The sequence below is a fragment of the Oryza brachyantha genome, chromosome 1 (genome assembly GCF_000231095.2).
Source record: "Oryza brachyantha chromosome 1, ObraRS2, whole genome shotgun sequence".
Classification (NCBI taxonomy): domain Eukaryota; kingdom Viridiplantae; phylum Streptophyta; class Magnoliopsida; order Poales; family Poaceae; genus Oryza; species Oryza brachyantha.
The window spans coordinates 14,356,223-14,368,860 of record NC_023163.2 but is presented as its reverse complement, the minus strand read 5'-3'; the positions used below and the strand labels follow the sequence as shown (position 1 = coordinate 14,368,860).

The following is a 12,638-nucleotide window of genomic DNA, read 5'->3' as shown; positions in this document are numbered from 1 at the left end:
TTGTCCTATAATATAAGACGTACATGTAAGTATGCATTAATTAGCATATTTTTTATCATCAAAACATCCAACCACATTATATGCATGTATATATGCACTAGGTAATCGAAATGAGAAGATAGGTATAACTCTGTCTTGGTTTTTGGGTTACGGGTGATATTTGTGTCTTATATCGTGGAACAGAGGAAGTCTTATATATATATACTTTCGAAAACATTTCCTCCTGTGAAAGTAAAACTAAAATAAGATGCGCATGAATCAGAAATCACGCGCTCCAAGTAGAATTACAGATCCAATCGTCGGTTGATCATTAGAAGAAGCATCTGGAGTCTGGACACATCAGAAATCATTTTCCTAGCAAAAGCTGTACAAATTATTTCTGGACGCAGAAAGCAAGTACCCGTTTCCCCAATGGAAAACGAAACAGAAAATGAAACAGAAACGGAACATGAACTTCGATATACTTTTATCGGTTCAGGCACACATTTATAATGTCATAACAAATATATATGCAATGTATAATCACCTGAACTAAGCTGTACACCGAGTAAGCTTAGCATCACCATTCTATTTACGACTCAAGTTTTGAGATAATTCATACATTCATAAATCATAAAGCAAGGGCGTAACTAATCACTTCTGGACGCATTACTTTTAATTTCAAGTTCAATCAGCCGTGAGATGTTGAAGCAATTTCTAATCAGTTTCTGCTATTAAGAGATAAGTAGTAGTTTCGTAATGACATCTATAGTTAACCTCAACTAGACCAACAAAACAATCTGAAACCTGAAAAAACTGAGTTGAGCACTTCCTTCAGACTTTTCAGAGCAAGTCGATCAAGCGCTTCAGTAAAAACAAGAGCGTTCCATGTTACTTATCCTGCATAAGAAACGGGAGAGTTTTATTCATCAATGATATCTGCTAGCTACATATGAACATTACCAGAACAAAAAGACAATTAGCAGACATTGTGGTCCTACAAGTGTTTTCATCCTATGTATGTGGAGCAGCATTAGAAAAAGAAGCATGTACTATCACCTTAATCATACAATTTCAAGTTAATTTTATCAACATGTACATGTATGTGGGAATGCATCTCCAAATGCAAATCACTGGGAGAAAACTGAGACTTTTTGCCGGGTCGGCCAAAGTAGCTCGACCAGAATTGAATTAAGAGTAGGGAATGTACAGTAGTTACAAAAGATCGACAGTATGCTGTCGAGTTGCCGATCTCACAGCCAGAGATCAGGCTACAAACACAATAAAGAATGAAGCAACGAGATCATCATCCTTCGCCATCCCTGAAAATGCCAGCCTCCTTCCAGATGATTACCTCAGCACGAATATCATTGAAGAGGTTGTCGGCCGATTTTTGTTTGGAGTCGAACACCCGTGCATTTCTTTCCTTCCAAATCAGCCACGACGTTAGCATACATAGGCTATCGAAAGCCGCCCTGTACTTTGGCCGAGAAGCTTCTCTTGCCGTTAGCCACCAGCTGGTAATATCCTGAAACCTGTTACTATCCGGCAGCGGCAGGTTAATTTCGATCCATGCCCTGATCTTCTCCCAGATCCGCCGCGTGAAACGACATCCCAGGAACAGATGTCGCCCATCTTCCGTCTCGGAGAAAACTGAGACTACTCTCCGTTTTTATTTTCATGCGCCTACTAACTTCTAATACTACCTTTACGGATAGAAATATGCAGTTCTATTAATTCTTAAGTCATTATCAAGTCAACCTCCATCAGTCCATTACATGGTACTCCGTCTCTTCCAAAATATAAATATTTTTCATCAATTCAGCATGCTAACATTTTAAATGTCTTCCTGACAATAATCAAGACATAGGGAAGAAGTTGAATAATCTCACTTCATAAAAGTTAGCGCCTAATTTTGCAGCTGCAGTATATTCAGTGACTCATGAACGGTAATTCATTTCAGTACAAGATCATCATATTAGCATTAATCTGCTCATGGAGTGCTACAGGTAAAAGATGCAACGATGCACAGTAGGGTCAGTGCATGTGTTGATCACCAAAGCAATGACTCATTGACTCACACTAATTTTATAAAAAAAAAGCAAGAAAAATGTTTTGTAATGTTCAGACTAACTACCCCCCCCCCCCCACCCCCCACTGAATACTCATTTGTTCTGTTGCTGGAAACATCAAATAGTTTGTTATGAGTGAATTCAGCAGATAGATTGGTATGAACAATTCAGCTGACACATACCAATAATCAAGAAGCCATGGCTGCTTCAGTGATCACCATCATCGTGGTTGTGCTTCTCCAGTACAATCTCCATATTCTCCCCGACCAGACGCCACACCATGGCGTGCAGGTACACGCGGAGAGCTCGGAGTTGCAGCCTCTCCGTCGTGAACGGCGTCTTGCCCTGCTTCTCGGACAGGTCCGCGTCGACCTCGCGGAGAGCCCTCTGCACCACGAAGATCCTTACTGCCGGTTCCTCGAGGCTGCACACGCCACCGAGACTCGCGGCGACTTCCAGCTCGTCGGTGAGATCCATCATCTCATTGGGCTCGAAGTATCGCGGGAACTGGGGTTCGATGATCTCCGACTCGAGGACGAGGCTGCGGTAGGCGGCGTTCGCCGCGTTCCAGTGCTTCGCCTCCTCCTCGCGGTCGGTGGGGACGCAGACGTAGTAAGCTGTACGCGAGGGCACGGGGCCGCGTGTCGAACGGGCTGCCACGGGCGACCTCCGTGTAGAGCCGCAGGGCCTCGTCGGCGCGCCCGTCGCGCGAGAAGCAGGCGCGCGGAGGTCGGTCGCCGCGGCCGCGTCTCCCTCCGTCCCCGCCGCGTCGACGCGCGCGAGGTCGTGCTCGGGTGCGGGCGCGGACGCCGCGGTGGTGCGCGCCGTAGAGCGGACGGGAGCGGAGCTGCGCGGACTGGTGCCCCGGCACGGACTCGAGGAGGAGCTTCCTCATGGTCGGGTCGAAGCTTGGGATGATCTCCAGCGGCTTCCACATGGACACGTAGCGCAGGGACCCCGCTGCGGCCGTGGCGAGGCCGAGGGCGGTGGCGCGGAGGAGGACGCGGCGGGCATGGCAGCCATGAGTGGAGACGGAGCTAGCCTTCGATCGCTAGCTCAATGGGCTTATAAGTGCGCCGGTCCGCGAACCCGCTTATAGGTCAATTAAACGGATAACTCGGTGGGCAACCCGTTTAAATGGCTTATAAGCGGATTGGTGGACCGGCCCACTTACACCCTTAGATCGAAGACACGTGGGTGGTCTTGGGGAAGGGGCCTTTTGGGCTGGCGGCGGGCCGTAGGAGGACAAGGGGTTCGATCGCGAATCCTTTTTTCTGCTGCCCGCCGTCCGATGGGCAATCAACGGTAGTCATTTTTACCCCTCTTCGCCAACACACCGACCTTAATAATCAGGTATTCATCACATTCTACATTTTAAAAATAGGGTATACAAGAGAAAAATTATTGTTCCCGCCGATACAATTTAAAATTAGAGTATCATCCATTTAAAACAAAGAAACTTTAACTATAGATGTTCTCTCCTACTAAGTCATTTGTTTATTTTAGCTTACTTCTAATAAACCACGTTATAAAATAATCTCAACCTGAATCAAGCAAGACCTTATAAGGCCAGGGAGCAATGTATAATGTATTAGACCATATTAAATGACAAATGGGTAATATGACCGTAGAGACAACACGGCATCGAGTATTGCTGTCGTATCAAATACTAGCTGTATTGGAGTGTACGATGTATGCAGTAATTTAAACGTTGAAATTAAAGGCTAGTAAAAGAAGAAATATCTATATAGGTATGTAGAAATGGGGGCGGGTCAACTCACGAATAATTCGTGATTGGTTTTAGTTCAATTAAATTGACTAATTATGGCTATGGCACATATAATATCCACGATTCAGTTGGAAACAGCGTAAGCTTAGGGCAATTTGATGAAGAAAACTAATTGGATAAATAATAGAATTAAACATGCACATATTATTTTTAAGATCTCAAAAATAAAACTTAGTCCATTTAAATTAGACACTAACCACATATTATCCTCGCCATCCCTATATCATAAAAAATACTATGAATGGCTCTAACATAGTAAGCGATAGATCGTAAGAATTATTTATAGGAATGAATTACGTATTATATATTATATTATAGAACCAACAAAATAACTTAAAAAAGGTCATATAAAGCAATATAGATACAGAAAGTTTTTGGAAAAATTACGAACACGTGACACGCCCAACAAGTTTCGTGTTCGAGAGAAGACCTGACACGCCCAACAAGTGGACCCCGTTACCGTTGGCGTGCTTGCGCTAGGCCAAGTCAGCCGAAACACAACTCCGCCGCTCGCCGCCGCCTTCTTCTTCGTCGCCGCGCGCCCACGGGAGCTCCTCCTCCTCCTCCTCTCCTCCGCGACCTCCTCGACGCCGGCCTGCGACGAGTCCGTGCTCCGATGGCCATGTCGCGCTTCCTCCCGTTCGCCGCGCTCGTCGCCGCCGAAGGGGCCCCGCTCGCCGCAGCGGCGTGGACGCGCTACGATCCGCCGAGCCCGCTCCCGGGGCCCTCCTCCTCCTCCTCGTCTGCCGCCGCGCCTCGTGCGACCGGCCACCTCGCCCTCGTCAGCGCGCACCCGGGCCTCCGCGACCTCAACGCGCTCCTGTCCCCGGCCACCTTCGTCGTCGACGCCAACAGCGCGCTCCTCGCCTGCGGGCTCCGCAGTTTGCCCCACGATCCCCCGAGGCTCCGCAGGGACATCGACCGACTCTCCGCCCAGCTGAAGTCCGCCAAGACGGAGGGCGACGCGGCGACGGAGAAGAAGTGTGGGCTCTACCTGGCCCTCTACTGCGCCCGCGACGGCCGCCTCGACGACGCGCTCGCCGCCTGCGCTCAGGTGGCCGCGGACCACCCCGGCTACAACGTGCCCCGCATCTACGCCGCCGCGATCTGCCACATGCTCGGCCGGCCCGAGGAGGGGCGTCGGTGGCTCGCCGAGGACGGGCCTGACATGTCCTCCGTCTACCACCAGTTTCTGTTCATGGACGCGGTCAGGTCCGCCGCACTCGGCTGCACGCCGCACGCCGTCGAGGGCACCTCCCGGAAGGTAGTCATGTTATCCACGCTGGAGCTGGCCGAGGTGACTCTGTGTTGCGTGTTCAGAGAAGGAGACCTGCTCGAGAGGCTCCAGGTGTTGGCGCTCATGGCTTTCCTGCGGCGCGCCGTGGCGAAGAGTCTACGCGAGGACGATGCAGGGGACGGATCCCATTCCCAGGACGCTGTCTCAAGCTAGGTGAGTTTCTAAGACCTTCCGTTGTTCTTGGGATGCTCCGTCTTTTCATCTCATTAAAATTCTGCTCCGTAGATAGAGTTGCATTACTTGCGTTGCTTAATTAGCAGAAGTGCAGAACACATCATACAGGATTAGATATCCTGGTGTTTCTTGGATGAAACTAACTATTTGTCTAGAGTTAAGTTACCATTGCAGACTGAGTGATACTATCCATGTGTGTATATTTCTAGTAATCTTTGTGGATTTCACGTCATATTCATCAGTGCGCTGAGAGGTGAATAATTTGGCACACAAGTAGATTTTAGTGCCATTCACTTGTTAGAATATGCTGGTTTTTAAGACCAATTGTGCTCACTGTAGAATATCTGCATTTTATCCGATTATATAAAAATATGTAGAAGATGTAGTTTTATTTGATAGGGTGTTTGTATCACAAGGATTTGCATTTCGAAAGATATATGCCATGTCGCACAAGTAAATTCTCTGGAATTTTTCATGATTAGTTGGAGCTTTGCATGCTAACATAATAAAGCTGAAGCTAAATATGAAGCAAAAGCATTATATAATTTGCAGAGAATCCACTTGAGGCAAATATCATATAACCGGCTGATGGAGCCTGCATATCTGACTTAATGACAGGCGACAACATGCCTAGTATTCCTGTTTTGAGAAATTAATACTTATGTGATGGTCAACTTGTTAACTCGTTCCGGACAAAACAAGCATCATACTAACAGAAAATTACTCTGTCAGCAGGTGTACTGTTTTCGACAATCCTACGTACCCCCCAGCAGGCGAACTACTTTGAAAAGCCTTTTCATCGAAGACTGAAGAGTAACCACTGCAATTACAGACCGCCGATAACTTCTTAGCCGTGTGCCCTTATTTCTGGAGATTGTTGTACGGGATTTTGATCTGAGACTCTTTAGCCTTTTCTAGTGCATCAGGTTTCATTAGTGTTTACCCTTTTCAGTGCAAGAATGCTTGCTCTAGACATACATGCAAACTACTGGTGTTAGGGAGGAAGTCCAATATTTTTGCTCCATTTCCTTATGACGACTGGTTGATTGATTTGCTGGGACACATGATTTGTGATAGTTCCAAATGCTTTCTGATGATGAGGTTGATTGGATCTATCGTACTGTTTTGAGCACGTGAAGATACTGGGCGCGTTCCAAATAATCTTTTTCTCCTTTCCCCCAAGTTTTCTGAACGGTTAAAATATATATTTTTACAAAAAATAGTTTATATGAAAGTTGTTAAAAAAATCAAATTAATCTATTTTCCAAATTTATCGCTAGTACTTAATTAATCATACACTAATGATTTTTCTCGTTTTGTGTGCACTCATTAGCCAAACTGTGCCACAATCGATTGCGAACGCGTTCACTACGTTTCCGAAGAACATCATATGAAGCAGATTTTCATTGCACTAAGGCCCTATTTAGTTTCTAAAATTTTTTCCTAAAAACATCACATCGAATCTTTAGACACCTAAATAAAGCAATAAATATGTATAAACAATAAAACTAATTACACAGTTATAGAGAAAATCGTGAGACGAATCTTTTGAGCCTAATTAGTACATGATTAGCCATAAGTGCTACATTAACCAACATATGCTAATGACAAATTAATTAGACTCAAAAGATTCATCTCGCGGTTTCCAGGCAGAATCTGAAGTTTGTTTTGTAATTAGACTACGTTTAATACTTCAAATATGTGATCATACGCGTTGATGTGACATCCCTCCCAAAATTTTTTCTATCTAAACGCACTCTAAGTGGCTGTTTGGATCCAGGGACTTTTTTTTTGTCTCTTGTTACATCGGATGTTTGGACGTTAATTAGAAGTATTAAATATAGACTGATAACAAAACTAATTATATAAATAAAGACTATTTCATTAGATAAATTTTTTAAGCCTAATTAATCCATGATTAGTAAATGTTTACTGTAGCATCACATCGCTAATTATGGACTAAATAGGCTTAATAGATTCGTCTTGCGCGTGAAATAGTCCAGAGTATGAAGCGAGTTTTATTAATAGTTTATATTTAATACATCTAATTAATGTCTAGACATTCAATGTGACATGGACTTAAAAAAAATTAAGGGGAAACAAACGCTCCTAAGAAGTCTAACCGTTAGGTGTTTATTTACATCTTAGCTTATCCTTACATGTGTTTTCTTAACATATCTTACCTATAATCTAAATAGCCCTAAAAACTCTAAATGCTCACGTACATTAATTGTGGACCGTGACCTCCTCGGCCATTTCTCCACTATGTTTTCTCTCTTCTCTCCCCACCCCTACTCTGAAAAGGTTGGTCTCTAGAGGCTACGACGAGTGAACCATGACGACGGTGGTGATGGTTACGGCGACGATCTCATGATGGTTATGGTGGTAATTAAGCGCATCACAAAGCAGTTCGTACGATGATAGCATATGTAGTGGACTCTCTGGCCAAATGTTGCACATGATGTGCACAGCAAACAACATTTCCTTTATGATGTAGATTTATTTCTTCGATGTTTCATAAAGTGATTTCCTGCCAAATGTTGCAATCAGTGTTTTCGACGATACAGACTTTGACGATACAGCCATCATAAATGTCCAGCGTGATCTATGCCACATCATCCACCATATTCTTTGATCTAGAGAGTTTCCCAGCGACAAGTGACGAATTCAAGAATCTTAGATGACGTATTTGAAGTAACAATGTACAAAATATTGTAATATATATATTTTGGCAACACTTTTCAGCTATGCCTTATATGTAAATTTCTCTGTTCTAAATGCTTGATAATATTCTAATATATGTACATAAAAATATACCTGCAAGAATTTCTATTAACGAGGAAATTATTATTATATTTAAAAAATTTCTACCTATTTTTGCAGGCGGATTTCCTAATTTTTGCATGCGACGGTTTCCTATTTTCACAAGCGGACATGACTAGCCAATGCCCGCCTGTGAAAAGTATCTTCGCAGGCGGGCGGCCTCCCTCTTTGCAGTCGTTTACCTACAGGCGGATGACCTTCCTACCTGGCGAAGACCCTTTTGGGCTGCTTGCGATAATGATTTTCCCAGTGGTGTGAATATTGCATTTAGCTGAAACTTTTTAATGAGTAATAAAAGATGCAAAACATATTTTATTAAATGATAAAACATTTAAAACATTTCTTGACAACAGGTTGAACGTGACCATCGTTTTGCATGTTGGACAACTTGGGGTGATTGTTTTGCTTATGCATGGAAAAACTTAAACGATATATTTATAAATAAATAATAATTTATAAATAAAATTGTTATATACATGTCCTTAACAAAGCTAGGAGCGAGAAATAAACCGGTAAAAATACCAAAATCTACACTAAATCTAAAGTTAAAAATTAATTTTTTAAGCTTATAAGAATAAATAGAAGCGAAAAAACACTGCTTATCAAACCACCAGCAAGAAACTGCTTGTATGTCAATAGGTTCAGAATTGGCTTCATAGATATTCCAAATATTTTAGTGAAAATTCACCTTTGGAAGGTACACGTGGGAGCTAACTAATGGCTAGAGAAAGGTACTGGCGTGTTCGACGGGGAGCAGAAGTAACCACCGTTGATCACCGATCTAACGGTGCATGATAAACACAGCGGTTGCGTATCGGTGCACGCGCCCCCACTTTTCCCAGTGGCCCCCACCTCTCTCTCTCTCTCTCTCTCTCTTCCCTCCGCTCCGTCGTGTCGTGACCCTCCCTCTCACCTCTCCCATGGCTGCCCGCGTCCTCCTCCGCGCCGCCGGCCTCGCCCTCGCCGCCGCGGCGGCGGGGTCCCTGCACGCCGTCGCCACGTTGGATATGTCCGAGCTCGTCCCACCCATCACCGTGAACGTGAGGCATATCCTGTTCGACTCCGCCGTGGGGCTCCAGTCCGCGCTGCTCCGCACCAACCCGCTCGGCGGCGCTCACCTCCGCGACGTCCGCGCACGCGCCGAGCAGGACCTGGCGCGCGTCGACGCGGTGGGGCCAGAGGGTAACGCGGCTGCCGCCACCGACCTCCGCCTCCTCCTCGCGCTGCTCGCCGCGCGCGACGGGCGCGCCGACGAGGCCCTGCGACTGTACGAGGAGGCCGCCCGCGACAGCCCGTTCGACGCGAGGCCCCGCGCCCTCGCGTACTACGTCTGCCTCCTCACCTCCCACGCGGCGGAGGCGAAGCACTGGAACGCCGCCTACCGCCGCCTCGTCCCGGAGTCCGAGATCATCCACCCCAAGTTACCGGGATACTTCGAGTCCGAGGAGATGGCGGGTCTCATCGACGAGCTGGCTGTCGCCGCGAGTATGGGCGGCGTCTGCAACCTCCTGGAGCCCGCAGTCAGGACCTTCGTGATGCGCTGCGCTTTCCATGAGATCAACGCACGCCTGGCCGCGGCGGGGGAGCAGAACAAGACGCTATCCATGGCGAAGCGGCTGCAGCTGAAAGCTCTCCGTGCGTACCTGTACGCCACGACGCGGCGCCAGATGCAGGGGGATGTCAAGATTGCACGGGAGAAGCGCGGCCGCCATGGTGGCGATCGATGAAGCAACCGTGCCTTTTTGATTCTTCGTACATGGTAACTCATCTCGTGCTTATCTCCAACTCTCAATCTCATTTCAGGCTCATATTATCTGCTTAATTTACTCTAATCGAACTATTTGAAGCTTCCTGGAATCGAACATAGGTGGATGAATGAATTCTGCACATTCTTGTCCTCTCTTTTTCATAGCACAATTAATGCACTCTACTAAACTGAATGACCATGCATGGATCACTGAATGTTAGGAGTAAAGTCCAGTTAATGAAAACAACACCAAATGCAAATGGTTATTTTGGTACTTTGGTGATCTACGCATACACTGACCTTATTGTGTATCATTGCATCTTTTATCTGTAGCATTCAGTATCTGGTGCTTGGCCATGAGCATAGTAGATTAACAGCAAGCATCAATCAGTGAATGTTCTGTAGCTTGAATTTCGGATGCTAACTGTCATGAAGTGATATTCAACTTCTTCTCTAGGATATATGATTGTCAATTGTCAAGCCATTTAGCTATAGGTGAATTGTGAGTTGTGACACATAGAGGAAGAGGAGTGATATGTAGTGTTATGTTGTTCTGACTTCTGACATGAAAATTTGGAGCCTAGACCAAAGAATTATCATGATATCTGCTAATCTGAATGCTCTTTTGCATAAAAAAGAACTACATATGCCTACATAGGAAAACAATAATGAATAGGTGCAGAGTAGAACAATTGGAGAGTAGACCATGTTGGTAGTGTTGATTGCACTTAGATTAAGCAGTTTTACTGCTTAATGGACCAAAATGATGCTTCAATTTGTAAAGTTAGTCTGAATTTGCATGATTAAGTTGGATTATATGCTTCTTTTTGTATTGCAATGTCACATCCGCTGCATGCAAAATTTCATGACCACAGCCCTTATCCTTATTTTTGTGTGATATTCATATCTACCTGACAAATATCATCTAGATGAATGAACCGTCCCATTGTCCTGTGCAGGCGAGGTGGTGGTATGAGTAACATGGAACGCTCTTGTTTTCCTGAAGCGCTTCATCAACCTTCTCCGGAGATCATGCTCAACTCATCAGTTTTCAGGTCTCTTAATTGCAATACTGTTGACTCCTAGTACGGACTTCGATTGTTAACTGTCATTCATTAGAGATTACAGCTGATCTGCACTTAAAATGTGATGCTAATCCTGAAATGGTTTCCTCATCCCTGCTTATTTTTGATGCTGAGCTCTTACAAGATGCTTAGCTAAGGGGACTATACATTGCATTTTTGTTACACGGTACCGACTCGATGATTGCTGATGTTCTTAATGATGTGCTGATGACTGAATCTGGTGTACTAACTTTGAGCGTGTGAATTCTGATGCATGCATATGAACAATGTGCATGTCGACAGCTATCCATCGATCTTGAGGGTTGTTTGCATATCAGTCACCCGAAATGAAGCTGAAATTAGTGGGCTTTGAAAGGGCATTTAGATATGTAATGGACACATAATATGCCTCTCATGGTATGGAAAACGCTACTAAAGTTGAAGTGGGCACCTCGGCGTCGGTCCAGCGAGCGACCCTTCCGCGGCCACCGCACCGACCTCCGCCACCTCCTCGCGCTCTTCGCCGCGCACGACGGGCGTCTCGACGAGGCCGCCTACGACAGCCCGTTCGAAGCGCGTCCTCGCGTTCCACATCTGCAGCTTGTCCGGCCGCGAGGACGAGGGGCGACGATGGTGACCCGGCATTCCTCGGACACGAGATCTTGGAGCTGACGGACCTCGTCCACGAGCTGGTGACCTCGGCGAGCCTCGGCCGCGTCTGATTAGGGCCTTCCTGTTGAGGCTTTGCAGGACAGGATTCTGTCCATGGCGGACAGGCTGCAGCGCCGAGCGCTCCGCGTGTACCTGCGCGCCAAGATCACGCTCATGGAGGAGGAGGAGATGAAGATGAAGATAATCGAGGACGACGACGACGACGGTGGCACCGTGACATCCACAGCTTCCTGATTCTTGGTGAGCAAATTGACAACTACACTGCTCTTGTTCATTCTCGCATTCTGTTCTGAATTCCGCATTCATTTGTGGCCAGCTAAATCAAGCTGACAGTTAAATTGGTCTTGTTCATATGACATTCTGTTGTGAAATCGCATTCGCACTACATGCTGTGCTGTTTGCAGCTATGCTAAATCTGAAGTTAATGTTTAACTGGTTGGATCAGTTCAGGTGAAAGCTAGGGGTTCAATTGATCCATTGGAGGATGAAGAGTAAATTTGGAATTGCTGATCACCTCTTAGCCGCGAGCCACTAACTTTGGAGATGGTGCACGGGATTTTCTACTGATGTGTTCAACCACATGCTTTGATAACCACTAATTTGTGCTTATACAAAAGCCTTGTAAACTACTACACCTTATGGATCGGAAGTTATATTAGCCGTCCAATGTAACTCATCCAATGGTCCAGATGAATTAATAATACTATAGCTTTTAGAGGGCGTAGTGGTGGAGTAAAAGTTATTACAGGAAACTTTTTCAATGGCATTGCCTTAAATAATTAGTTAAGGAAGGGTATTATCAGCTAACCCGTACGGCCAGACAATCAAGGGGAAGAGAAAAGAGGAACTGTGCGTATGGGGATGGCTAAAGGCTAGGGCGGCTTGGGCTTTAGCTAGGCTCCGCCCCGCCACCATCTCTAGCGGATATGATTCAGCCACCATCGCCAGCCGGTCCCGACGCCGTCGCCCGCCGGTCCTGCTGCCATCGCCCGTGGTCCAGTCATCCACTTTTCTCGACCGT

At 45.8% G+C, this 12,638-nt stretch overlaps 1 protein-coding gene across 1 annotated transcript; it reads left to right on the top strand.

Annotated features, from left to right (window-relative positions):
* Positions 1–4,316: 4,316 nt before the first annotated feature.
* On the top strand, positions 4,317–12,362 carry LOC102711852. Its single transcript, XM_040524015.1, has 4 exons — positions 4,317–5,285; positions 8,939–9,893; positions 10,841–11,857; positions 12,063–12,362. Exons 1-2 carry the CDS (start codon positions 4,457–4,459, stop codon positions 9,859–9,861), a joined length of 1,752 nt encoding a protein of 583 aa, XP_040379949.1. The 5' UTR covers positions 4,317–4,456; the 3' UTR covers positions 9,862–9,893; positions 10,841–11,857; positions 12,063–12,362.
* Positions 12,363–12,638: the final 276 nt, after the last annotated feature.

Coding starts and splice junctions, on each gene's coding strand:
- LOC102711852 (XM_040524015.1), top strand. CDS start 4,457: ATGGCCATGTCGCGCTTCCTCCCGTTCGCCGCGCTCGTCGCCGCCGAA. Junction 5,286..8,938: donor TTCCCAGGACGCTGTCTCAA/GCTAGGTGAGTT, acceptor TGATAAACACAG/CGGTTGCGTATCGGTGCACG.